The following is a 26,761-nucleotide window of genomic DNA, read 5'->3' as shown; positions in this document are numbered from 1 at the left end:
GGATTCTGCGCTATGAGACTCCCCTATCTTCCTCCTATTCCAAAGGAAACACACCATAAGATCTTTGGTATGATCGAGCTGTGGCGTTGCACCGTGGGAAGTTGTTGGAACGCGTATTCACTCCCCTCTGATCTTCCATTGGTCCAAGACCCTTACTCTGCATTTTACCCCGGGCCCAATTCCCCCGCTCGACCCCGGCAGACCCCATAAAATGCATTTCTTCATCGAATCGAAAGATGACCCTGGATTTGGAGAATTTCGTTCCAACAAGTTCATCTGCAGCGCAGTATCATTAGCGACAGCGAGTATGTAATCCCGCCAGGGTTGTTCCATCTTTCGTCCACTTCAAGACACTTGGCCCGGTCTCAGTCGCAACAGACACTGCTAGGCTAAATCCTGACTTCTACCGACAACACGCTAGTGCATGTGTGAGGCACATCTCGCGGAACAGGGTCCGTTGAAGCAGGTTGCCGCTTTAGCCAGGATCGAGGTGCGCCTGGGTTGCTTCTATGATCAGATTCTTCTTTCCTCAGCCATCAAAGACAGGCAAGTAGGCAATCTGGCAGTGGCAGGAAACATGCATCTATCGCCGGGATCCAATGGTCTTCCAGGGCAAAGGGGAGTTAAGCAAAGTTCGTCTCGTTGGAACCCACCAGGTCGCATCTAGGCTATCACATACCTCAACCCCCGCGAAGCTCTACGCAGAAAGGGGCCCGAGCAAATGTACCGTACAGACGTAGACTGGAATCATGAACATCGTCCGTGCGCTGTCGTATTGATTGAAATAACGTAAATGCAACCATGGATGGATGGACGGAACGGCCGAAAGAAGAAATTGAATCGGCCGAGCTTTGAATGATAATTCGGTCTCGTATGTGTGAAATAATCAGAAGGATAGGGGGGCTTGATGGCATCGCCACATGAAATAGGAATTCGTTTCTTTGACGTAGAAGAACATTCGGAAAGGGGCCCGATCGAAGGCCGCATGAAGAGCAGACGTGGAACTCAGGCTCGATGTCGTACATGAGACCTGCGGCAATGCAGGACACAATCGTATGTCTAATTGAACCAAGCCAGTTTCCCTGAAGAACCGTTGAAGATTCGGGAAGCTCGGGACATGAGAGGCACAGCAGGGTTGAGGCTCCTGAGCAGAAATCTTGTTTTCCACTGTATTGTGACTGCAGCCAGGAACGGGCAGTCACAGTAGACCCAGACTCAAATGAGACGAACCCTCGCCATAGAGATGCAGGTGCTTCCGTTCCTGCCGTCTCGGCTACATCACCCCTGCATGCAGAGACACACTTCGCCATTCTCTGGATCAGAGTAGAAGTCTCCTCCGAGTGTTGCCCAAACAGATAGAGCATTGCCCCTCTGCAGGAGACGCAGGAGGTGGTTCATGGTCGCGAGATGGCCCCCAAGGTTATGTAAAGAGTTGGCCTTTCTGATCGTCGAGATCTTCAGTATAAGGCTAAGACGTTGGCACTGACCTGGGTCCTTGAAGATCAAGACTGGATCTGTGGATCTTTTGATCTTCCCCTTTATGGTTTCGAAGTCTCCGCCTGGCGATCAGTATTAGCAGCCATGGCCACCACGCCTGCTGTGATTCGCACTGAGTCAAACGGACACATTGTAAGCGGTATTGCGATCGGTTTCGTCGCTGCTTCAGCGGCCATTCTCTCGCTCAGACTCTACACACGACTTGTACTTCTGAGAACGGCGGGAAAAGATGACTTAAGCATCGTGATTGCAGAGGTGAGAAAAGACCCAAAGAAGGGCCTCGTCTATTACCCAACCTGACATCTTCAATAGTTGTTCGCAATCGTTGTTACAGCCGCGACTTGCCTTGGTAAGTTTCTCACTCCAAATCTCCCCGCGACAACCCTGACCGATCGATGCAGAGGTCAAGTATGGCATGGGAAGGCATGTCGAAAATGTGTCGCTGGAAGAAACGCTTCAACAACTCAAGGTGAGACAACCTGTCATGCGTGGCATCCCAAATGACACCCAGTCGCTTACAGCGCATCAGTTCCTGCTTGTTGCCGTCCTTCATTACAACATGGGGATGAACGTCGTTAAGGTTTCTTTTCTCTTCCAATACCGACGCGTCTTTCCTTCCAAGGGAGTTCAGAGAATCTGCCTCTGGGCAATGGTGTTTGTTGTCCTGTGGGCATGCGCTCAGGCAACTTTACTCGGCACATCATGCCTGCCAATCTCCATCATCGTTCCCAGCACTGCCAGCTTCTGTCTCAACACTCTCCCAATCTGGTATTTCTCCTCAGCCATGAGCATGGCCACGGACATTATGATCTTCTGCATTCCTCTGCCATCCGTTCTCAAGCTGCGGCTTCCTACGAAGCAGAAGGCCATGTTGTTTGGAGTCTTCTCTCTCGGCTTCTTGTAAGTGCCGGGCTCTAACTATGGCTATCAGCCAATTTTTCTTTTGGTGATGTGCAACTGACGTTGGTGGGTAGTGTGTGCATCATCTCCGTCTACAGAATGTTCACCCTCCGCACCGCCGTCTACAGCGAGGACCCTCCCTGGGAGAACATCGGAGCCGCGATCTGGTCCGCCATCGAACTCAACACCTCCATCATAGCCGCCTCACTACCAACCCTCCGGCCGTTGCTCGCGAAGTGGCTCCCAGGAGCCGGGCTGTCGTCCGCTCACAAGAGCGGGACTAGCGCCTACCCGCGATACGGGAGCTCATCAGGGATTGGCCGCAGCAACTTCAAGGAGCTAAAGAGCAACAATACTCAAAGGGAGGTCAGCACCGAGGAGCTTGTGCTCAAGGATATGATAGCCAGCCAATCGGGGGCTGTGCCTGCGGTCTACTCTCATGTGACAGCGGAGCCGAAGACAGGGCACGTGGGCCAGGAACTCCGGAGAGACTTAAGGAACCAAATCATGGTGACGAGAGAGACTACCATCAGGCAAGGTCGTTGAATGAAGTAAACTATTGCTGGAGGTCTATCAGGATCTTTCATGCCAGCATCTCAGGTCCTATTGCGTAAGATCACGGGCCTGACAGAATTACCAATGGATTGCTTCTTTATTCATGTCCATGCGAACTTCATCCCCAGTTCCTATCGCCGGTCGTATCAGCCTCTTGGCTTGCTGTTCACTAACCAGTGTGGACGTTTTATGACCTCTCCAGTAGTCGTGGGAGTTCCGGCTGCCTGGACTAGCAATCCTCTCTAATTCTGACGAGTCCAGTCATGGGCTTGATAATCGCTCCCCGGGTAGACCGTGGTGACTTGACAAGTTTCCGCAGAACAAAGGCCACCATACGCACTCTGCGTAATAGTTGTGGCCCTGTCACAAATCCATGTTCCGATGTATTTTCGTGGCAATAACGTCGATATTTCTCTGCAGTGTCCTCCAGCCTCAAACAGCGATCTCGGGCAGCCTCTCAACAGAGTATTTCCCCTTTCCGACCGCAATTAAAGGCACACCCGGGACCTTCCTCAGCTTCTGTCTCAGAGCCCTATCGTTCGTTCCAACCAGGTAGCAGCGGTTCTTCGTGACGGTGGTGACAATGCAGTCGTCGGCGTACGTGCCAGAATGCGAGCACCTCAATCGCTCGAACCGCTCGTCCTTCGCGAGGCGTAGCGCCAGGCGGAACTTCGGTCCCAGCTTCTCAAGCTCGGCGATCGTGCATTCCGTTACGACGGGTGTGCACTTGGCGAGGAGGAGGTCCATCAGGCCCATGACGACGTCGATCTTGTGGCGGACCGTGTGCGCGAAAAGTTGGTGTCGAGAATGATGTGGTATGGGGGTCCCAGGTCTTGGTTCGATTGAAAGTAGAGTCCTGACGGGGCCTGGGGAATGTGTCGCACGAGATCGGCATCGTTCTTCTTGGTCGTCGACTTCGATTCTGCTTCGGTCGGTTTGGCAGCAAGAGCGTGGCGGCGGCCGATTAGGCGCTTAGCCTGAAGAACGTCAGACAAAATACATCTCGAACCGCTTGGAGAGCTCCTACCTGGCCGAACTTTCTCGTCTTTTTGGCGACACCCATGTTTTGTTGTTTGGTCGGATGATGGTTGGATGGGCGGGAAGATTGATGCAGCGATGCGATGCGCTTGGGACTTTTTCTGCCGCGAACTTTTAGGCGGTGAGAAATGCCACCCTTATCGGCGCCCGTGCACAAAGTTATGCATCCTGATCGGGTCCGCACAATATGTGGGTCTAGATCCGTCTCGGCACCGAGTGAGTCCGGCGGCGGCAGTTCATCCGTTTCTCGTCTCATGTTCCAGACCAGCTCACGATGTCGATACATCAGATCGTCCATAGATATAAATGCAGTTTGATTTCAGTCTCCTTATGAAATCAATCTACAATTCGAGTATTCATACATCAGCGGCAAACTATAAATGAATGACAAGAAAGTCATCTGACTCAGTTCTTTCCTAAAGGCAGGTCCATCACTATTCAAATGTGAACCCAACAGCAAAAGTAACGTGTGAGGCTTTCATGAAGTCAACTGGGCTTTTGACACGATAGCTTTTGCGACATAATTTTAGCGTCCCTGGTCGTTCCCTACCGGGGTTTCCCCTCAACGGCCAGGCCCGACACAGCGCTGAGTGGTGGACGCAAATATTTCCGCGTGCGCCACGTGCTAGTTCATGAATTCGAACCCGCTCATCCGGTTCTGCATCTCGCAATTGATCTCACCCCACAGACTTTGATTCTCCTGGGGCGGGGAAGCGGCGGGCGAATACTAGGATTGTGAAAGAAAATTGCGAAAGAAAAATCCTATAATTACCAGAGAGTACCTCACACGGGGCACCAAGATGTTTCCTCACTAACCGTGATCTCCTGTGCTGTGTTGATGTCCTCGTGATGTCCGTCTCTTTGGCAGTTCTGATTGGGCTTGCCTCCACAACAGTGCTTGCATCTCCTCTAGCGGTAGAGGCCTCTTTTGACTGGCAAAAAACTGACTACGTGTAAGTCGCGGTCGCACCACTTGAGCCCGCACTGACAAGACACACACCTAGGCTTGCATTCGGAGATTCTTACACATTTGTGCAAGGAACAGAAGGGTACTGGGGATACAGTTTCATCGGCTCTCAGCTCAACATATCGTTCACTCCCGAACAGCTCTTGACGGACCGCATTGTTCCTGGGCAAAATACCTCATCAGCTGGTGGCCCCAATTGGATCGAAGAACTTACTGGTTGCAAGGAAGGCTTGCCACGAGACTGCGAGATTCAGTTATGGAACTTTGCATTCGCTGGCGCCGATGTGTCCACTACTTTGTGAGCTGAGCATCCGGTGATTCAGATAATCTTCTTAGACGGCTAATTTCCACCAAGTGTTCCACTCCACCATGACTACACAATATCGTTCCAAAATCAAGTATCTCAATGGGACGAGTATGGCAAATCGGTCATCAACGCAGACACCAAAAGCTCCCTCGTAGCTTCATTCATTGGAATAAATGACATCAACGACATGGCCAACTTCCAGTTTCCTGTTCAAAACTTGACAGACTTTGAAGAGCTGTACACTGCGGTCATCGTAGAGCAGTTCGAAGCCTTTGAAATCGTTCATGAAGCTGGATATCGTAGCTACCTTTTCCTCAACTTACCCCCTCTGGACAAGACGGTATGGCCTTTCGTCGGATCTTAGTTGAAGTTATGAGCCCCCTTCTGACTGTGGACAGCCTGCTGCACAAAGCGATCCTACTCGAAAGCCAAACACGACGATGATAAAAACTTTTAACGATGTTCTCAACCAAACAGCCAAAGCCTTCACAGAAACACACCCCGGGGCGACTGCGTTGGTGTTCGACACATACACCTGGCTCGCCTATGTGTTCGATAATGCGGCCACTTTCGGCATCACCAACACCACATCGTTCTGTCCCAAGTACAATGCGTGGGATATTGCGACTAACTACGCTTCGTACGGCTGCCAGCCAATTGGTGAATACTTCTGGTACAACTCGGGGCACATCACATACACTGTTTCCCAGCTGCTTGGCTCCAAAGTGGATGAGTTCTTGGCTCAAAAGAGCGGACAGTGCGGTGAGAAGCATAACACTAGTTCATCGTGGGGAACTCGATGGGTTGATGGGATCGCAAGTTAGGAGTAGAAGCCATGTACGGAGCTCTTGTGAGTGGGCGTGTTTCGTGCCGACACCCATTCCCGTCAGGTTTTGAGGTAGGGTTTTGCTAGCTGGGCAGTGTCCACATCACAAGCAGTATGTAATCCGTATATCCTACATCTATACCTAGTGAAGCGGCTATGTTTCCCATACGTATTTTTATCGCTGTTATCGCTGCCCTCGTCGCTATAACCGTCTTTATCACTGCCGTAGTCGTCATTCATCGTCGTTATTGTTTTCGCTATCCCTGTCGTTTTCCCTACTATTCTTGTTCTCATTAAAGTTTTAGGCATTTACGAGTACACTGCCCGAATAGCTAACTAACACCGCTCGGCTAGCTAAGCCCTTAACTTAAGCCAAGTTTGCTTATCAATGCCAACGACAGCTCAATTTGCAATTTCTCGCGCGCCATTCTCATGGTCTCATTCCACATCTACTCGGCCTACGCTCAGTGTCGGCCTGGACTCGCATGAAAGACATGGGCAAAAGTGATAATAAGTTGTCCGTGTAAGTATCCTAAGCCTCCCACCCATCAGGAGTATTTCCACATTATCCTTTCTCTGCATTCACATCGCGGGTGGCTCGGCGCCGAGAGGAACACCGGAACGGACCGTGAAGTGGGGGCTCGTCAATGGACAGCCCGAAACCGGAGCCGGCATATCGGCCAATATCCGATGAGGTGTCGTATCCCTTTGAGTGTTTACAAGTTTCAGCATCTCATATTCTGGCCGAGAATAGTGCAACATTAACGAAAAGCAAGCTTCGGAAATCTCAAACCACGCAGCTGTCAGCAGCGGATGTGCATATCCAGGCTTGTCGTTCTGGTCTTGCCCGCTGTGCTAGGCGCCCCAGCACATGTGCAGGCATCAAATCATATGGGCTTTTCTTATGATTCGATCGGATAACTTTCTGATTGGAGTCGGATGCCATGCTGAGTCTCAGTGGTCCCGTAGTCTCGGGTTCTTTGCCCAGCCCACGAGACCACAAGCCCATCAAATCCACTCTTTTCCTGGATTCGCACGGCTGCATGAATGCTGAAACATGAAGTCGTTCTACGATTTCGCAGTGGTTTATCCACGCGAGACCAACCGGGAATTTTAGGCTTGACTCGACGGAAGAGAAATATCACGGTGGCTGGTGGGACGAACACCCTCCTGATTGGCGCGCATAGCCAGCAAATTCCAACACCAACCCAATGGCCACGAACATCGGCGCAAACCCCGTTCACGAAGCGGCCTGGGTAGTGGGGCGGCCACGAGTTATGCTTGCTTTTGCAAACCAACCCCATCCAATGCGAGGACGTCATCGTGCCCAAGAGCTGTACGAATGACCGCATGCATGGTTGCTCCCCCGGCAAATGTCTGCTCCAGCAAAGCTCTCAACGCTGTGACGCGCCAGAACAGGACGTTCCAAGCGCATCTAGCCATGAGATACTCCACATCGCGTGGAGGAGATGCCGTGCAGATCACTTATTTTGGCACCACATCTTGGTGCGGTACCACGTTCTGCGACCGTGGGGAAGCAGACCGCCTCCCGCTCGTCCGCCCGCCGCCGATGGCCTCGGTTCCGGGTCGAGAGTATAAAAGGGCGCCGGGATTTAGTTTGGGACAACTGCAAGCGCATAAGCTTGAGTTTATGTGCTTTCTTCCAGCTGAGTCGTGAACCTTCAACGGCCGCCCACAGGGTATTCTCCGGGTTTTACGAACGAGCTAAATATTACCATTTCTGGAGAGTAGATCTTCCCCGCACCTATCCCCGAATCAAACTTCTTGGGGTCCAGTTTTACCCCGGACTGTACTCCGGTTGGCCGCCATCACGAGTCTGGGGAATCCAATGGGGTAAACCCATTTGAAGCGATTAGGGATAACACACGCGACAACATTTCAGATTCAATTACTTCACTGCAGGATAAAGACAATCATTCAAAAGTCAACAACCAAGAGCTGTTTTACCCAACCACACGATAATGGCGCTTTTCAGCCTTGGCAGAGGCAAAGGCCTCCAGACGGGTGTGACGATTTGCTGCGTCAGTAATCTCAACAGCAGAGCACTCCTCCCGCCGAAAGTTCGCATCAATCTGACTTATCCCCTCATAGTTAATCGCTTTTGTGCTTTTTGGTTACGACCAAGGCGTCTTCGGAGGAATTCTTCAGATGGAAGACTGGCTTGACCAGTTCGACCACCCATCCGATTCAGAAACTGGCATCATCGTATCCTGCTACAACCTAGGCTGCTTGGCTGGCTGTGTTTGTGCGTTCCACCGAACACTTGAGATTAAAGGCCCAAGCTGACCCATCGAGCAACAGTGAACTTCATTTTCGGAGAGACACTGGGACGCCGAAAAACAATTTGGACCGCCATGGCGCTGGTCATCATTGGCGCCACGCTGCAAGCATCAGCGTTCACGGTTCCACACCTTGTCATTGGAAGACTTGTGACGGGTCTAGGCACGGGCATGAAAACCTCCACAGTTCCGATGTAAGAGTCCTTACCAGGCCTTCATGCTCACTATCTTAACTCCAAACAGGTACCAATCTGAACTCTGCGACCGCAAGTACCGAGGCCGTCTTGTTTCCGCCGAGACACTCTTTGTGGGTGTAGGCATTGTTTTTGCTTACTGGTACTGGACCTTTGCGCCACTGGCTTCGGTCATGAATGCTGACAAGAACCAGGTTCGATTTTGGAATGTCCTTCGTCGGTGGGCCTATTGCATGGCGCCTCCCGCTCGCCTTCCAGATCATCTTCGCTCTCGTCGTCATCGTTCTGGTCTTTGCTCTTCCCGAATCACCCCGCTGGCTGTTCAAGCATGGCCGCGAACAAGAAGCCGTCCAAGTTCTTTGCGATGTCTTTGACAAAGATCCCACGGATGGCTACATCCGCGCGGAGGTGTATTCCATCCACCATGCCATTGAGCTGGAAGCGTCTGAGAAGACTCAGTCGTCCTTCATGAGCATCTTCAAGAACGATCGCGTTAAGACTGGACAACGTGTCATTCTTGCCTGGGGAGCGCAGTTCATGAATCAGCTTGGCGGAATTAACCTCGTGGTGTACTACATTCCCAGCGTTCTAGTACAAAATGTGGGAATGACGGCACACATGGCCCAGATCATTGGCGGATGTGTTCAAATGATGTTTATGTTTGGATCGATCTTGCCTGCTCTTACCCTGGACCGAATGGGTCGCAGAAAAACAATGATCTGGAGCAGCGCTGGGTTGGGCGTCTGCATGCTCATGATCTCGATTCTCCTCTCTCGAGTGGGGTTTTCCAACGGGCACGCATGCGCTTCGGCTTCGGTCGCGTTCTTCTTCCTGTAAGTCCACGAGTATGGTTATTCGTTCGTCTACGTAGTACTAATAGGTTTTAGATATAACCTCATCTTCGGCATGGGCATGAACTGCGTCCCATGGGTGGTTGTCCCCGAGATTCTTCCGCTCCACGCCAGAACCCGCGGTACCGCTGTCGGCATCAGCTCCAACTGGCTCTGGAACTTTTTCGTCGTCATGATTACACCGGTCATCATCAACCGATTGCAGTGGAAGGCGTACCTAATCTTCGTCGTGACCAACTTCGCATTCATCCCGCTCATCTACTTCTTCTATCCCGAAACTAGCAATTTCCGCCTGGAGGAGATTGATGAGTTCTTCACTCAGGGTCGCAACCCAGTGAAGGTCGCCAAGGAGATGCAGAAGGCTATGAAGAGTGGACAGGATATCTCCGGTGCGGATGCTGAGAAGACTGTATCTGGGTCTTCGGAGAAGGAGAAGGTACAAGTGGAGCATTCATGATCCACATAGGCAAGCAGCTTGGCACACTAGCCATTGAAATTATGCGAAGCAAGCTTCTCTAGTAGCTTTCTATTTCTACCAAGAATCATTGCCCAGAATTTTTCAGAACAGTAGCTTCGCCGAATGCGAGAAATTCATATTCGACGCTTACCTTATCTACAAGACCTTGAATACCACCTTCTCATTGGAGACCTTACCCTCCTCAGAGAGCTTGAAGCCCTCAACCACAGTCTCCAAGCCGCCAAGCTCCCTCACCTTACTCGTCTTCAGGTTGCCATTTCTCAGAAGCTGAGGCAAAAGCTTCAGATACTTCTCCCACACCTTCTTGTCTTCAGGCGTTTCGTCTCCACAGTTATCAAACCGGAACGGGAGAGCCCTCTCAAACACAGTGTAAACGATCGTCCACTCAATCTTCGCCCAAGAATTAACAGCCTTGATCTCTTCCTTTGCGGGCGGCATCACAGGAATGAGAGTAAGAACGTGATCTCCTTCACTCCCCTCGAGTGCCTGCGCGATCTTCAATGTTGAGCCGTGCTCTGACACAGTGTCGAAAGCGCGTTTCAGCTTCCCGCCAGTGATTCTCTTGACTTCGTCAACCCACTCTCCGTGATAATCGACCACGAAGTCCGCTCCCAGCTCCTTCAAGAACTGATGATTCTTTGGCGAGGCAGTGGTGATGACTTTCAAGCCGCTCAACTTTGCCAACTGAATGGCATAGTTTCCGACACTAGTCGCACCGCCGTAAATGAGCACCCACTCTTCCGAGCCTTTCCCTGATCCCGGCTCAGGGATGCCGAGACGTTGATATAGAGCTTGTACTGCTGTCCCCAGAGCTAGACCGACAGTCGCAGCGCTCTTCAGCTCCACATTGTCGGGAACTTCGAACAACAAACTCGCTTCAATGGGGATATACTCTGCGTACCCGCCGCGGATTGGGTTTGCGGGAGTTCCGTTTTGGCTGGTGCCCTGCACAAAGCCAGCAACGCGCTGACCCTTGCGCCAAGCAGAGCCGTTGGGATCCTCAATCGTTCCGGCGAAGTCGGCGCCGACAATCAGACCGGCCGGGGCGGGTGGGGCGATGGGTGGGGAGCCTTTGACGGATTTCCAGTCGGTGGGGTTGAGGGCGGAGTAGTGCACTTTGACGAGGACTTCTCCGGAGCCGGGTGCCGGGATTGCGGTGGATTCAACGGAGACAACGCCGTTGCCTTGGGTGATGAGAGCTTTCATAGAAGACATGTTGGGAAGTAACTGTTATGATTTGGGAGCATACAAACAATGCAGGTCTGTTTGCAGATGTGGATGGGGCTTTTTGGTAGATAACGTTATTGATTGATAGCTCATAATTGCAGCTTAGAACTCTGTCTCTTTAATCGTATGTGAAGATTTCCGGTAGAGGATTGAAATTTCTAAGCATACTTTCGGCGCCGAAATCCTTTGAAATGTGAAACTAAAGCCGCCCCCTGAAAGTCTTGACGATCTCTAACCCGGGTCGGCGAAAAGAAGACATATCGCGAAGCGCGAGTCCGAGCCACCCAAACGGGTTACGTTGAATAATACGTTGTGAGGGCCAAGGGACATTGGTAAGCACGGTTACGCCACACGGCTTAATAAACTACCCGCGTGCGGAGCGGCGTCGGTGTGGGTGTTCCGCCGTTTGGATTGGATCTTTTGTGCGCCACGAACTAGCCCAAAGTAGATGTTAAGTAATATCACCGCGGCATTCCGTGGCATTTGCCATTTGGATATATAACGTTATGACCCCTTGAAAACGTTAACAGATATCCCAAGCACAGTGATGGCGATATTGGTAGGGATTAAGTCGACATTGTAATCAAAAATGCATGTTTCTCATGAAGTCACTTTGAAATAAATAGTCATGGTGAGTACCTGTAAATAGAGGCGAAGTGGGAAAATAGACATTAGGTCTTTGCCAATACTCTGTCATTAACTGCGGCTATTCAAGTGTGACTTAGACATGGCGTATGTTAAAAAGGTCGCGATTCTAGGTGTAAGTCCCTTCAGCCATCTCCATAGTAGCCAAACACGTAACAACAAACTCCTGATCTCCAGGCCACGGGCTCCCTCGGAGAGGTACTGGTTTCCTCACTTGTTGCCGCAGATTTCGACGTCACTTGCGTTCTGCGCAAAGATAGCAAGTCACAGCCGCCGGACGGAGTGCGGGTTGTGAAAGCAGACTACATTGACACTGCATTGCTCACTGAAGCTTTGCAATGCCAAGACGCAGTCGTAGAAGCGTTCAACCCTGCAGCATCCGTCCACCAAACAGCCATCCTCCAGGCTGTCGTCGCCGCCGGGGTGAGACACATCATCACACCGGACTTCAGCGGGAACACGTTCCACCCTAACGCCAAGGATGTTCTCATTTTCAACCCCAAGCTGGAAGCACAGCGGGAACTGGAGAGGGTGGTTGCCGAGTCTCAGGGGAGATTGTCATGGACCGCGATTGTTACCGGCCCATGGTATGACTGGACGATCAAGAAGGGGATATTTTGGGTTGATCGGGAGAAAAAGGTGGTTACGAGGTACGGTTCCGGGGACCAGAAGTACAGCATGAGTCGCCATGCCCTCAACGGCGAGGCTCTGGTCGCTGTGCTCAGTGACCCTGGAAGGTATCGGAATCGCCCGGCGTATTTCGCCAGTCATACTGTCTCGACGAACCAGATTATTGGAATCATCAAGGACTTGGGCCTCGAAGGATGGAAAGTTGTTGACGTCGACTTCGATGGCCTTTTTGAGAAGGCTCACCGGATGTGGCAAGAGGACACGGACAATGGGGTTCAGGATAGGTTGAAGTCAAAGGCTTACGCAGCGCTGTCTGCTGTGGCGCTGTTGGATGAAGCAAACCGGTATGGGTCCAACTTTGCGGATTTGGTAGAAGATGGTTATGATGAAGGGGATGCGAAGTTGAGAGAGAACTTGGCCAATTTACTTTGATAATGCCGATTGTATTATTGACGGCAATGACTAACGACATCGTTTGAAAGGCTTAAACACATCCGCTGTCGAAGAGAGGTCGTGTTCCATGGGGAAATGTTCAAGAGCTTTGCTAGTCGGGCAGTGTCATTTGGCTATCCGGGCAGTGTCCACACACACACGTGTGTAATCCCTGGCATGTTTCTAAAGCGACTACATTTCCTATTCTCGCCGTCGTCGTCGTTGTCGTCGTCGTTATCCTTATTACGACTGCTATTGTTCTCTCTATATTTTCAGATTATAGGGTACACTGCCCGGATAAGAGAAAGACACTGCCCGACTAGCAAAACTCATGTTCAATGGCGTCGCTACGTTCCATACAAATGCTTTGGGACGGATGGGGTGCACGAGAGGCAGATACCCCTCCTTGCAGGTATGCACGCAGACGCAGAAATGTTCTAGAAGGCGTGACAGGAGGCAAATAGGACGACTATCCCCGTCGGCCTTGCCGGTAGGTTCTATGCATGCTGTGCCAGGGGTGCAGTGCCATTGCCCCTTTCGCTTGCTCGAATGGCGTGCTAATCGACTAATGACTGGATGATACTAGGAAGGCTTCTATCACATGCATCGTTCTACTGCGCAAGCCAATCATCATGGCTGAAGCAACCTCGGAGTTCTGGCACTTGGATTTCATACATGTACATTAGGCTTTGGCGCTCAGCTGGAGGAAGCGGGGTCAAATCCATGAGCATTGTGACTTCAGTGTGCTGAAATGATTTTACTGCCTTCACTATGTTAAAGGCAGGTTTTCGTGCCGAAGTATGCCACTTGAATCACGGAACCACGCCATACAGAGAGAATAGGCCTCGTTTGTTCACGAACAAGGACGGTTACAGTGGCTGATATTAATATCGATCACTGGGCAGTCGAATCAACCGTGATAGGGAGATTAAGCACAGTGGGATGTTCATAACTAGCAAGAACATGTTCCTGTACAGGGTGGATTTCACTCATGATGAGCCATAGAATCGGCAGCTCCGTTGACGGAGTAAGTCACTGGGTCACGTTTGGCAAATTGACTGACGATCACCAACAGTGATCAGAGATGCCGCCTCGTTGTCACACGCTGGCTGTCAGTGACGGAGAGGCCGACCGGTCATGTCTGCCGATTAGCGAAGAATCGTCGATAACGATGAATGAGCAGGCCATACCAAAAGAAAGCTGTAAGCCTCAAGTTACCTCATGACGGCAAAATTCACGTCAATTGTCAGGGACGCAACAGAACCAATCCTCTCCATCTGCCCTGAGTGAGCCGACAGTCACCCCGTCGTTCGCTCACCAAAGTCAACCCGTCCAAGACTTGAAGACTTTTCTAGGTTCGTCTGGGCAATTGAAGTGCAAAGCCCAAGAAAAGCACAGCCAGGCTGCTGGCAGGTCTGGGCAATCTTCAGAAGACCACGGGCTTGGATACCGGATGCTGATTCGCTAGGTATGAAGGATCGAATCGACTTGGTAATTGCTTGGGTTTCTTGGACGTCTTGGACTTTTGATCGCGTACGGTGGGTGCGTGTGCGGCACGGTAGTCAATACCAGGGTGGCGGTACATATGTAGGCTGGGCGTTGTGTGCCTATGGTGACACGACGGGGTATGTAGACGGTTGTGGGCCAATCGTGTACTGGTATGTATCGTCCCGAATGGCATGGGCAGGCTACTACCCGAGGAATCGACAGTTCATCGGGCCGTCTGCTACTGAATGGACAGTCTCGTGACTGTGAATAAAATACGGCGGAGGAGGAGTCCACTGGAGGAGGACAGGTTGATCAAGGTCGGGAATCGGGCCTCTAGCTGTATTAGGAAGTATTGGAGGAGGACCCGTGTCCTCTATCGGCGGAAAGACGAATGGGGGGATACTGTCAGGCAGTCCGCGGGGGAAAGCTGAGCAGGTGGGCGAGGAGGAAGGAAATGACATTCGATAGAGATGACGAGCGGAGCGTTCGTTGGAGGCACTCGAGGTCTTGGCCGCTTGGCGGGGGAGCGTGTTTTATAGAAATTCCAAGCATGCGTGCCTTTTGAGTTGGCCGTGAGTGGGCGACTCGCGCAAGGCCTCGGGAGGGACATTGATGTTAACGAGACGAGTGGGATGGATGGTCCGGGGATCTGGACGGGACGGGGGCCACAGGGAGGGACGGGAGCCTACACGTGGGGGAATCGGGGCCCGTGATTCGGCAGCTGCGGGTCCTGCCAGGGGACCGGGAGTGGGGCCATGGCTTGCCGTGCGCGCTTGGCGCTTCCTGTGAGCCCGAGTCTTGGCGCTTGGCGCGCCAAGTCGCTTGGGAGGCCCCACCATGGTGCATTCACATCGCTCGGTAGCGGCCCTCGGTGGCTGTTTTGGGCAACGCGTCTCCCTTGTTTCCCGTCTGCTGCTGCTGACGTCCTCACGATATCTCACTCACAGAATTTCAATTTTACTGCTTAGACGCCTTGAAGATGAGAGAAGTCCGTGCAACTATGGACAACCATTGGTTACCCTAGGGTCCCTCATCGAAGACCGGGCTCATCATGCTCCCCACCTGCTGCCACCTTCGTCGAACCAACGAGCAACCATGGCCCCGAAGATGTGGTGAAAGCTGAGGATCCCGGCAGACGCACTGCAACGCTCGTCAAGTCTCCAGGCCTGTCATTCGCACGTGGAGGGTGGCCGTCAGTCGTATGCTCATCTTCCCAGATACCAGCTGCCCATTCCGTCCCAACCCATACATCCTCCAAGACAGCCCAGCCCTCAGCTCGTCGTCCCATGTATACGTTTTCTGCCACCGAAAGAGCTCCACCATCATGCACAATGTTTTCCTGAGTTGAAATCGCCGTGTATCTGAAAGTGTTCCTGATTCTTGTGCTAAGTATCAGAGTACGGTTTTCCCAGAAGCTCCGAGTTCGTGGGAAAAGCCTAGTCGCCAGATTCACAAACAGTGCTGATGACGCTCATGACTGCTTCTCAGTATTACTCAGTTCATTGAAATCAAAAACGAAGTCTCAATCATTCAACATCTTTGACATTTGATGGACTATTCCGAATAGAGGAGGCACACCTGGAACACCTGCGCCAAGTATGTTCCTCCAGGGAGGTACCCGTCGTCAAATTCTGATCCAAGTCCATCGACGGGTCCGCCGCACCTGCAGATGGTGTCCATAAGTGGCGAGCCCATGTCGGCGGATTTACGGTTTGCAGAATGGGGTGTGGCATGCCCTTGTTCCACTTTGGCCGATGTTGGTCTGAAGCCTGCACCCTCCGCCGCAGCTGGGCTCTCTCCCACGCCCGAGCAGTACACGGGTTGATACCTTGCGTGACCATGACTGCCAGGCTGCATGTCAAGATGGTGGGCTGTCTTGTGATGGACCATGGTTCGCCTGCAATCGACCTGGCGGATGGTATATATCTTCTGCATCTGCCCGCCCTGTCTTCCCGCTTCCATGTCGACTTCTCGAACAGCATCAACCCTCCCGGCCTTGCCTTCCGCGCCACCCTAAGGGTCTTTGGTCTCTTCTTCGGACCCGAGTTGCAGTAATTTGCATCAGTCTAGTACACTCTTTACGACCGCATTCAAAGACTGATTCCTGCGCTTTTGCGCCAGCAGACAAGATGACTCTGCACCAGTATGATTACATCTTCGCCATCGGCACCATCTTCGCGTTCCTTGACGCGTGGAACATTGGTACGTCAGCATCAACCTCCATCTCATCTCATCACCAAACTAACCTGACTTCTTCACAGGTGCCAACGATGTTGCCAATTCATGGGCCACCTCGGTCTCATCCCGATCCATCTCGTACATCCAAGCCATGTCCCTCGGTTCTGTCCTCGAATTTGCCGGCTCCGTCGGTGTCGGTGCCCGTGTAGCCGACACCATCCGCACCAAGATCGTCGACATTGACATGTTCGAAGACGACCCCGCCCTCCTCATGCTCGGCATGTGCTGCGCCGTTACCGCCTCCGCTATCTACCTCACCTTCTGCACCAAGATCGGTCTCCCTGTTTCCACCACCCACTCCATCATGGGTGGTGTCATCGGCATGGGTGTCGCCCTCATTGGCGCTGAGAACATTCACTGGGTTTCAGAAAGCGGCAGCATCGACTCTGGTGTAGTCTCCGTCTTCCTCGCCTGGATTATCGCCCCTGGTCTCGCCGGTGCTTTTGGTGCCATCATCTTCACCATCACCAAGTACGGCGTCATGCTCCGCAAGAACCCCGTCGTCAAGGGTCTCATGCTCGCTCCCGTCTACTTCGGCATCACCGCCTCGCTGCTCACCATGTTGATCGTCTGGAAGGGTGGTTCCATCAAGGTTAACTTTACCGATGCCGAGACTGCGGGCATGATTATCGGCGTTGGTGCCGCATGGGCCCTCGTCGTCACCATCTTCCTCATCCCGTGGCTGTACCGTATCGTCCTTAAGGATGACTGGCAGCTTCGCTGGTGGCATATTCCCCAGGGTCCCCTCCTGCTCCGCCGCCCTGAGCCTCCCGTCCAGCCCGAGGGTGCCTCCGGTGGTATCCGCGACTTCTACTCCGGCCACTTGACCAAGGAAGAGCTTGATGCCGCCCGCGGTGGTGTCGTTCACACCCACAGCAACGACGTCGAGTCCGGCTCAGCCGACGGTGAGAAGAAGGTCGTCCAGGACAACACCGACGCTGAGGCTCACCCCCCTGCCCGCAACAACGACTACAAACACAAGCCCATCGTCGGACCCCGTCCCGAGGGCGCCTTGTTCTCTGGCCCCGTGCTCTTCTGGATGCTCAAGAAGGTCTTCCTGTCCGGTGTCGACCAGGACATCATCAACATGCAGAAGAAGGAGAGCGTTCTTACCGGTGATCTCGAGGAGATGCACGCCCGCGTTCAGCACTATGACAACAAGGCCGAGTTCCTGTACTCCTTCATGCAAGTTATGACCGCCTGCACTGCCTCCTTCACCCATGGTGCCAACGACGTCGCCAACGCCATCGGCCCTTACGCCACCATCTACCAGATCTGGCACACCGGCGCGATCTCCGGAAGCAAGTCCGAGGTCCCCATCTGGATTCTCTGCTTCGGCGGTGCTGGTATCGCCCTCGGTATCTGGACCTACGGATACAACATCATGCGCAACCTGGGTAACCGTTTGACGCTCCACTCTCCCGCTCGTGGTTTCTCGATGGAGTTGGGTGCTGCTTGCACCATCATTCTGGCCACCCGTCTTAGTAAGTTTTGCTCGTCGTCCAAATGGAACGCCTTTTCTAACCCTATCGGCAGAGCTCCCTGTCTCTACCACTCAGTGCATCACCGGTGCCACCGTCGGTGTTGGTCTCTGCTCCGGTACCTGGCGCTCAATCAACTGGCGCATGGTTGGCTGGATCTACATGGGATGGATCATCACCCTTCCCACCGCCGGTATCATCTCCGGCTGCTTGACCGGTCTGATCGTCAACGCCCCCCGCTGGGGCATGGCCAACTAAGTGGCCCAAGTGAAATGAATGGCATCACTACCAACGACTGGCTGATTGAGACCAAGGTCCGTCTCGACGATGAGACCTGTCGTTTCTTACCACCTGTACCCAAAATTGTTTCTTGTATCTTTTCGCCTTCTCTGGACACATAGACTACTCATACCCTCATTCGTTGTTGTGAAACTTAATACAAGTCGGCCGTAGGCCTGTCAATGAAACTACTGAATGCCACCTATGGACAAAATGTGTCGACACATCCCACTGCGAGTCAGACTTTGTCCTTCGCTCATTTGTCAAATCGCCACCAATCAAAGTTGAAAAGATAGTCCAATCCATCACCCGTGAACTTGAAGAAGAGATCGTGGACCCCTTCAGCGCCGCTAATGGGACAGGTCACAGACGTCCACGACTGCCATCCTCCAGACCCAGAGACATCACACGTACCAACAAGAAGACCAGAGATACTGTCAAGGTGCAACTCGATGTTCCCACCGCCAGTCGCAGAGGCAACCTCGGCACTAAAAGATGCCGCTCCGTCCCCGAAGTCAACCCCCTTGACCTTGATGTAATCTCCATCATTGATGTATGCGACGCTCATCCCACCTTCGCTGGACGCTTCGACCTCGACTCCCTCCGACCATGCAATGAGCTCAGCCTCCTGACGAACGTAAGGATCCACGTTAACAATCTGTGCCGGCCCCTCGGTTGTCATCTTCAGCTGGGGAATCGTTCCATCGGCGTTGTACTCGAAACTTTCCACGGCTACAGAACGCGTGAAGCCTCCGCCTCCAGGCAAGGCGCCGTTGTGGTAGAAGAAGTAGGACTTGCCGGCAAAGTCGATGATGCCTGGGTGGTTCGTGAAGCTGCCGCCTTCCGTGGGCATAATCTGGCCTTGGTAGGTCCATGGCCCCGTGATAGTCGGACCCGTCGAGTATCGGATGTCCTCGGGACAGCAGACTGCGGCGAAAATCATGTAGTACAAATCGCCTCGCTTGTACACCCATGGGGCCTCCTCGAAGGTGGTAGCACGCGACGGATTGCCTTCACGAGCCCCGAACCCTTCCGCAGTGAGGTCCACTTTGGTGATTTCCCCGCTGTATGAGATCATGTCCTCGTTCAGCTTGACATACAGTAGATCCGGGTTGCCCCAGTACATGTACGCCTGCCCGTCGTCGTCGATGTAGACCGTGGGGTCAATCTGTCCGTTGCTGAGAAGAGTGGCGCCGATGGCGTCGACGTAGGGACCTGTGATGGTGTCGCTTACGCCTACTCCGATGGACATGCTACCGTTGATCGCGGTCGTCGGGACGTAGAAGTAGAACTTGCCGTTGCGCTCAATGGCCTGCCCGGCCCACGCATTGGCCTCGGCCCAGGCGAAGGTGGCCACGTTCATGGGCGACCCGTGGTGTTGCCAGTTGACCATGTCAACGGAGGAGAAGAGGAGCCATTCGCGCATGTCGAAGTTGGCGGAGTTGTCTTCATCGTGGCCGGTGAAGAGGTAGACGCGATCCCCGACCACAAGGGGTGCTGGATCAGCTGTGTATTGTGTCTGCACGATAGGATTGTCGGCTTGAACACGACCAATGGCGGACAGAAGGCCACTGATCAAGAGGAAAGACTTCATGATGGCCGAAGTTTGAGACGTCTTAGTCATGGCGGCGGTGGTGGTCGGAGAGATGAAGGTCAGCGGAAAGCGGTTGAGATCCTTCGCATTGGAATAGCAGATGACTGGAGAGTGACCAGCATAATTATACTAAAAGGTACGTAGAATTTAGAAAAGTCTTCTACCTAATTTTATTGCCCGAGGCTGGAATAATGAGATGTTACTCTACGTGCCATTGCGTCGCGATGTCAAACGCTGGATCATCATTGGTGCGGATGCATCGATTACCCGTCCCAAGCCGGGAAAGATGCAAATCAAAGAAACAAAACGTGGAGACATGACGATTTCTCCGCAATTGTGTTTATTTTGAAGATACCGATGCTCTCGTAAAGTCGCATTCGCAGTTTCGTGCCACCAACACACCTCTAGGATCGCTTCCAAAACTGTCATTAAGAGCGCATGTGTGACAGGGGTGTCGACGCAACACAAACGAAATACGCCGCCGGATCACAAGCAATAAATGTGCCAAATCCTACTTCACTGCAGCACCTACATGATTTTTGACTCCAAAGGCCTACTAAAATGAGTCTGTGAAGTTAGCCATCTCTGCGTTCGGACCTCGGAGGACACCCACGAGAGAGAATCGCTATCGCCCAGGTCACATGAAATAACGCGCAGACTCGGCCTTCGACAGCTGCATTCGTATGAGTTCCACAATAGAAGCGCGCAGCTGGAAGTAAATCTCGCCTCAAATTACATGAGAAAGGGACGGTAGGAGAATACATCCAGGCCAAAATAGGGTGAGCCCACTTACCCCACAAACCATCACGTTATCGCTATCCGCGAGCTGGGGAGAGGAGCGTATCCCGGCGCTTGCGGCTAGAGGAGCCAAACTTTGAGCGCTGACCTTACACACCTCTACAAAGTCTTCTCGCTTGTGTTCCAATTGGTCTCAATGATCTTGGCCTTCATATTAACACCTTAACAAGTCTTGGCATGACGACTAGTCTCTCTATGAAAACTGCAAAATGTCTTTCGTGCAACAACAAACACAGATCTCTAGCCGAAAAAATCTATTTAACCACCAATCACAGCTTTGACTCTTGAATATGAGAACACTTGATTTCTTTTAACTGTATTATTGCCTTGGCACACCATTGTCAAGAGACGGGAAGTCGCCAGATCCAGAGTTGCAAAGGACGACAGACGTCAAAATGCAATTGGGGCGTTTCAAACACTTTGCGATTTGAAGATTCAGAGAAATCACAACATGTTCAATAGGAATGCTTCCTCTTGTCAGTATATATCGGAAATCCTGCTTGGTGATTGTGCCTTTGTGATCCACGCCAGCACTCTGCCAAGTCCCCACAGGAAGATTCAACGATGCATTATTCTCGCCTTTTTGGTCTTGTGGCTATGGCTACCCTTACTGGAGCACTCCTGCTTCAGGTTGATCCCGATAGCCCTGGCCATGAGATCAGTCCCCTGCTTCATGGACTCATGTTCGAGGACATTAGTAACAGCGGTGACGGAGGTACGTAGTCTTCACCGTTTACACGACAGACCTTCGGGGTTGGTTCGTCACGAATCTAATACTATGAAAAGGTCTCTACTCACAGCAACTCCGCAACAACGCCTTCCAGGGCAAGGTGACCACGCTCGATCCCTGGACTGTCCACTATGGCTCGGCTAGCATTTCTCATGACGTCGACACCCCATTGACCAGCGCCATCACTTCGTCTCTGAAGATTACTGTCCCTCCCGGATCTGGTGGCTTCACTGGCGTCGCAAACCCTGGGTACCGCGGTATCATCGTCGACGGCGGCTACTACAACAGCACCTTCTGGCTTCGTGGCGACTTCCAAGGCGATGTCAAGATTCGTCTCCTGGGCAATGAGACTGATGTTGAATACGGCTGGGCCATCATCCCTGTGGACTCTAAGGCCGATTCCTGGACCCGATACGAGGCCGGTTTCTGGACCACAGCGGCCCCCGATGGTGACAACCTTCGGGTTTTCGAAATCTTAGCCGAGACTCTGACCAGCGGATCCATTAACCTCGGTTACCCCACCCTGTTCCCTCCCACGTTCAAGGGAAGACAGAATGGCTTGACTGTGGATCTGTCGGAAGCCCTTGTCGATCTCAGCCCCCAGTTTCTCAGGTTTCCTGGTGGCAACAATCTGTAAGCCACCTAAATCTCCTTGTCCTCTGAGTTGACTAGACTTACTAATCTCTTCATAGAGAGGGAGGCGGCCCGGACGACCGATGGAAGTGGAACGAGACACTCGGTGCTCTGGAATCCCGGCCAGGTCGTTGGGGTAGGTCTTGATCCCATGCCGTTGCAAAGTTGATACGACGAGGCTAATCGTTTCTTCACGCTGGTACAGGTACTTGGGGATATGTCAACACTGACGGTCTTGGCCTCATGGAGTACTTCCACTGGTGCGAAGACATGTCTATGGAGCCTATCTTGGATGTTTGGGCTGGTCTTGGGCTTGCAGGTCTCCCGCCATTGGTAGGGACAGAGCTTGAACCATATGTTGACGACGCGATTCGCGAGATAGAAGTTGGTTACCTTCTGCTTATCATCCAGTCGCAAGCTAACATTCACAGTTCGTCATCGGTGACATCAACACTTCTGGGGGTGCACTTCGCGCTTCTCTTGGGCATCCGGAGCCATACCAACTCAAATTCGTCGAGATTGGAAACGAAGACAACCTCGCCGGTGGCTGTGAGTCTTACAAGCAACGGTTCGTGCAATTCTTCGACGCCATCAAGGAGGCATACCCGCAACTCACCATCCTCACATCCACATCCGACCGCAACTGCCTGCCTGACCCGATCCCCGAGGGCGCATGGCTCGACTTCCACGACTACAACGTCCCGGAGAACTACATCAATGCATTCGACTTTTACGACGACTGGGACCGCGCTCATCCCGTTTTCATCGGCGAGTACGCCAGGTGGGGCGTCAAGTGGTCTGACATGAGAGGTGCCTGTTCTGAGGCGGTCTACATGATGGGGTGGGAGCGCAACGCGGACATGATCAAGTTGGCTGCCTATGCGCCCACGCTGCAGAACTACGACCCCGTCAATGGTCAATGGACTGTGAGAAATTCTTCCTCTCGTCGAAACCCGCAAAGTCAGCTAACGTATTTTTGACTAGCCCAACCTCATTCCATTCACCAACAAGCCAGATGGCATCGTCTGCACGCCATCGTACCATGTTAAGAAGATGTTCGCCACTAATCATGGCGAAGTTGTTGTCCCTGTCAAAGCTGATGTGGAGGTCAACCCAGGTAAATCACTCAACATCCTCATCCCTTGGAATAATCGTTGACCATTCATGTAGTTTGGTGGGCTGCGAGCAAGAAGGCAGATGGCCAAGTCATTGTCAAGCTTGCCAACTACGCTTCAAAATCGACTGAGGTTCGCATTCAGGTCCCTGGTAAGGCGAGCTTGGAGGCTTCTTTCACTTCCATCACTGCCGGCCCAGACGACGCCAACTCCGTCGAAAATCCTGATGTCATTGCTCCACCCGCTGTACTCAATATCTCTGGAGATGACGAAGGAGTTTTCACTGTTGAACTGGGTCAGTTTGGCGTTGGAGTTCTGGTGGTATAGAACTGCTTCGTTGTGCGAACATAAAGTTCCGGTGGAAACTGGTTTATCACTTCCAACGAGGACGGGGTTGAGACCGGTGACGGAGGTGGCGATAAGATAGCGTTGCTATGATGTTGGAATTCAATTCTTCTTTGAGCATCTGCAAATCAGGTGTTCCTACAGCACTTTAGTAGATAATTACACTCAATCCCTTTTAGTAATCTCTTCTAAATGTCAGGAATATTAACACGGCCCGCGCCTAGTACATGGCCCCGAGGAATTCATTAACAGAGAATGTGCCAGGCCCCAGATGTTGTAAGCCACGACTAGACCAAAACCTCTACGACGAGTGCAAACCCTTGGCCGGATATGGGTGGTCAGAACCCATTTTTGAAGCTCATGTAGCCCAGGGCATTGAGAATCTCCCATGTCGCCTCTGCGTTCGCTGCTATACACGTGAAATTGCCATTTTCACCGAGAGCATCCAGCGACAGCATTTAGATAGGGCATGACGAGATTGACATTTGCCAAAGGTATTAAGATTACATGTACTATCATGGTTCTAATAAACCTGATGATTTATTCCTTGTCGAAAGGCTTTCTGGCCGCTTTCTCAATCTTGATTTCAATCGTCTTGGTGATACCGGATGGTAGAGGAGCTTCAGCGAGACCCTGCTCGTTGATGTCCTCCACAAAGATGGTTTCGCCAACATTCTCGGACGTAAACAAGGATGAACGACTTGTTCCTGACTCCCTCCGAACCGGAGACTTGCCTGTATGGCCTCCACTCCACGTTGTCACATACGTTGCGCTTCCACGCGGTAATTGTTCGTGCTGTGTATGCCGTCTGGCGGCAAGTTGGAAAGACGAGTTGTCATGCGCACTCTGCTCAAATACGAGCCTTGAGGCAAGGATATCAATGCTTGAATATTGTCAGCTTCCACAAGTGTGGCCATGATCACAGAATGAAGACTCACAAGATAATGACAGGAAACATGCATTCCAAAGTGTAAACAAAGCGGTCGATCTGACTCGCTACAGTTTCGGCCTTCTGGATTGAAGGCTGGAAGAAGTATGCGACAGCCCGCGTTATTCCAATCAACGCTAGCACCGCCAGGCGAATTTCGGTGCTCCGCATAAGGTGCTGGAAGAGAGTCGGTACCATTGAAGCTCCCAAGGACAGACTCTTTGCCTCCGCGAACTTGCGCAACAGAAAATACGCCCCAACGCACTCTAGAAGTGCCATGGAGGTGAAGTAGCCCACGTGCAGCCCGTTGATTGTTGTTCTTAGCTGCGACTCGCCGTTGACCAAGATCTTCACCCGAGCAGTGAGAATGAGGATTCTGAGGACGAAGATGGCGACCATCATGAACCAGAACAGGGACATAAACACAACGCGGTCCCGATTCCTTAAGACCTTGGTAAGAATGGCATAGCTGTAAAACGAGATGCCGGCCTCTTGGACCTATCAAGGATCAGCATCGATGAACACAATTGTTTCATTGCACAAAAAGAATGATCCTACACTACCATCCACAACAAGTCCGCAAAAGCAGACGATATCGCCGTGTTCAGGATAGGGTAATCTGCGTAGAAGCTGTAGTAGCAGAGGCCGTTTGCAGTGGCGCCAGCCGCCGATACGATGATAGGGATAAGCGAGACCGGGGAGAAGGCGGTGATGCCCGCGATCATGAACCCGAAGAGCACGTTTGCCAAGCCGATTGTGCTGAGGATCGCCCAACTGGTCTCAAAGTAAACGACCGCCATTCTGCCTCCTGAAGCGCCCGCATAAGTTGCATCGAAGTCAAAGCTTTACATGAACTTTAGTTTCCCCACAACTGTCTTATACAATTCGGGGCGACCGACAGCAGGCGTAAAGGGGACGAGCTGTCTCGCTCGCATGAGGATTCGCAGCCACGATTGCATTGCAGAAACTTAGACCGTTACGCAGACCTGCTCAGGAGTCTTGTCTTGCGCTCCAATAGCCCGCGCGAGAGCCCGCACCATGGATTTGTGGCTGGGGGCTAGAGTCGAGGCGCGCCAATGAGTGGCAGAGAGAAGCTCTACCGGAGTGTGGGGGAGAAACCTGGGGAAAAAACGGTCATGCCGATCGTTTCAATACAGCTGTGCCTCTCTCATGTTGTGATTAGCTTCACTGCGTGATTGGATATGTCGTGGTATTACAGCTGTAGTTGGGTTGCAGTGTCAACTCGTGCCGGTGGGATGGGAAATTTCCCCGCATGGCTTTTCAAGCGAGAACCTCAGACTCGCCGTAATCGTCAGAGTCTGACATCCACCCGGGGAATAATATCCTCAGGAACCCAAGCTTATGCATGACAGGTCACAGGACAAGCGGTCGCAGCACCTCTAGCGGTCTAGATTGGGAACATTGGAGACGATCTCTGCCTGGAACCGGCAACGGACAGTGGAGATGCCCTGGGTAATGTCCAGCGGCTGGATGTACGAGCCAACTGATCAGGCGACTGATGAGGTTTTCACAGTGATAGAGGAGATGCGTAAAGTCCCTTCAGGGAACAGATCACAGATCTGGTCAGTTTTCCGGACTTGGCTGCCTAGGAGGGAAAATCAGATCGGGCATTAGAACACCAACGTGGCGTTGCTTGCGAACGTTCAGCTCTGTCTGCCCTCCCAATCCATATCTTCCGGCATAAGATTGCCGGGTAATATCAAAACCTGTCTTGGGTGACACTGTCACTTCAGATAGGATATGATAGCATGCAAGTTGTGGCTTCTAGAAGGAGGGGAAGCTTCTGAAACCGTTCGAACTTGACCTGCATGATGCATCATGGCCACATGTTTCCCACATGGCAAGTGACGGCAGCATTGAGTGCCCGCAGATCCTTCAGTCGATGTGAGGGCATCATCCATGTTGGTGATGGTGTGCCCTAATCGATGCCTTCGCATCAGCCACGCCAGTGGCTTTTCTCTTATAACAGTCTCCACGCAAGCCCAGATTATGATTATGAATGAGATCAAGCTATGTGTTCATCCCGAGGGCGAAACTCATTTTTATTCCAAGCCTTTGATATTTACAGCCTTCTTCAGTTGACGTTTTGTTTTTTGGATGTAGGCCACAATGCTACTCTTTGCAAAGCCTATGCCTCCCAAAGTGCCCAAGAGGAGGACGCGAACAGGCATGTTATCTCCATTCTATTTCAGACTTACCATTACTTGTCGCTAACGAGTTTCAATCTGTAGGCTGCGCCTCATGGTATGCCACTTTTCCGCCGC

The 26,761-nt window shown here is 52.2% G+C and overlaps 10 protein-coding genes across 10 annotated transcripts; 6 read left to right on the top strand and 4 right to left on the bottom strand.

Annotated features, from left to right (window-relative positions):
* Positions 1-1,581: 1,581 nt before the first annotated feature.
* Positions 1,582-2,943, top strand: CGGC5_v002492 (uncharacterized protein; the record flags this gene model as incomplete). The annotated part of the gene is made up of 4 exons (XM_066150971.1): positions 1,582-1,752; positions 1,810-1,846; positions 1,899-2,397; positions 2,472-2,943. 4 exons carry the CDS (start codon positions 1,582-1,584, stop codon positions 2,941-2,943), a joined length of 1,179 nt encoding a protein of 392 aa, XP_066009886.1.
* Positions 2,944-3,384: 441 nt separating this feature from the next.
* FCF1-0 (rRNA-processing protein FCF1) lies at positions 3,385-4,015 on the bottom strand (the record flags this gene model as incomplete). Its single annotated transcript, XM_032026750.1, has 3 exons — positions 3,385-3,720; positions 3,837-3,929; positions 3,980-4,015. 3 exons carry the CDS (start codon positions 4,013-4,015, stop codon positions 3,385-3,387), a joined length of 465 nt encoding a protein of 154 aa, XP_031876822.1.
* Positions 4,016-4,839: 824 nt separating this feature from the next.
* Positions 4,840-6,088, top strand: aes1-5 (Acetylesterase; the record flags this gene model as incomplete). The annotated part of the gene is made up of 4 exons (XM_032026749.1): positions 4,840-4,943; positions 4,995-5,255; positions 5,313-5,604; positions 5,663-6,088. The coding sequence occupies 4 exons, from the start codon at positions 4,840-4,842 to the stop codon at positions 6,086-6,088; spliced, it is 1,083 nt and encodes a 360-aa protein (XP_031876852.1).
* A 1,984-nt stretch (positions 6,089-8,072) lies between these two features.
* CGGC5_v002489 (Sugar transporter STL1) lies at positions 8,073-9,892 on the top strand (the record flags this gene model as incomplete). Its single annotated transcript, XM_032026748.1, has 6 exons — positions 8,073-8,132; positions 8,203-8,356; positions 8,413-8,584; positions 8,634-8,726; positions 8,779-9,417; positions 9,472-9,892. 6 exons carry the CDS (start codon positions 8,073-8,075, stop codon positions 9,890-9,892), a joined length of 1,539 nt encoding a protein of 512 aa, XP_031876854.1.
* Positions 9,893-10,048: 156 nt separating this feature from the next.
* ACTTS2-0 (Trans-enoyl reductase ACTTS2) lies at positions 10,049-11,128 on the bottom strand (the record flags this gene model as incomplete). The annotated part of the gene is made up of 1 exon (XM_032026747.1): positions 10,049-11,128. One exon carries the CDS (start codon positions 11,126-11,128, stop codon positions 10,049-10,051), a length of 1,080 nt encoding a protein of 359 aa, XP_031876853.1.
* Positions 11,129-11,867: 739 nt separating this feature from the next.
* Positions 11,868-12,847, top strand: CGGC5_v002487 (uncharacterized protein; the record flags this gene model as incomplete). The annotated part of the gene is made up of 2 exons (XM_032026745.1): positions 11,868-11,900; positions 11,963-12,847. 2 exons carry the CDS (start codon positions 11,868-11,870, stop codon positions 12,845-12,847), a joined length of 918 nt encoding a protein of 305 aa, XP_031876813.1.
* Positions 12,848-16,198: 3,351 nt separating this feature from the next.
* Positions 16,199-18,312, top strand: pho-4-2 (Phosphate-repressible phosphate permease pho-4; the record flags this gene model as incomplete). The annotated part of the gene is made up of 5 exons (XM_032026743.2): positions 16,199-16,226; positions 16,354-16,386; positions 16,460-16,537; positions 16,597-18,057; positions 18,110-18,312. 5 exons carry the CDS (start codon positions 16,199-16,201, stop codon positions 18,310-18,312), a joined length of 1,803 nt encoding a protein of 600 aa, XP_031876817.2.
* Positions 18,313-18,589: 277 nt separating this feature from the next.
* Positions 18,590-19,957, bottom strand: xynD-1 (Arabinoxylan arabinofuranohydrolase; the record flags this gene model as incomplete). The annotated part of the gene is made up of 1 exon (XM_032026742.1): positions 18,590-19,957. The coding sequence occupies one exon, from the start codon at positions 19,955-19,957 to the stop codon at positions 18,590-18,592; it is 1,368 nt and encodes a 455-aa protein (XP_031876818.1).
* A 1,332-nt stretch (positions 19,958-21,289) lies between these two features.
* On the top strand, positions 21,290-23,530 carry abfA-2 (Alpha-L-arabinofuranosidase A; the record flags this gene model as incomplete). The annotated part of the gene is made up of 7 exons (XM_032026741.1): positions 21,290-21,440; positions 21,512-22,088; positions 22,148-22,224; positions 22,294-22,472; positions 22,520-23,014; positions 23,073-23,205; positions 23,259-23,530. The coding sequence occupies 7 exons, from the start codon at positions 21,290-21,292 to the stop codon at positions 23,528-23,530; spliced, it is 1,884 nt and encodes a 627-aa protein (XP_031876815.1).
* Positions 23,531-24,088: 558 nt separating this feature from the next.
* On the bottom strand, positions 24,089-25,276 carry CGGC5_v002483 (uncharacterized protein; the record flags this gene model as incomplete). The annotated part of the gene is made up of 3 exons (XM_032026740.1): positions 24,089-24,431; positions 24,487-24,974; positions 25,040-25,276. The coding sequence occupies 3 exons, from the start codon at positions 25,274-25,276 to the stop codon at positions 24,089-24,091; spliced, it is 1,068 nt and encodes a 355-aa protein (XP_031876816.1).
* Between the last annotated feature and the right edge of the window lie 1,485 nt (positions 25,277-26,761).

This window comes from Colletotrichum fructicola (genome assembly GCF_000319635.2).
Source record: "Colletotrichum fructicola Nara gc5 chromosome Unknown KSG_Nara_v1_contig01, whole genome shotgun sequence".
Lineage (NCBI taxonomy): Eukaryota > Fungi > Ascomycota > Sordariomycetes > Glomerellales > Glomerellaceae > Colletotrichum > Colletotrichum fructicola.
The sequence above is the reverse complement of the archived record's forward strand: the minus strand, read 5'-3'. Positions and strand labels throughout refer to the sequence as shown.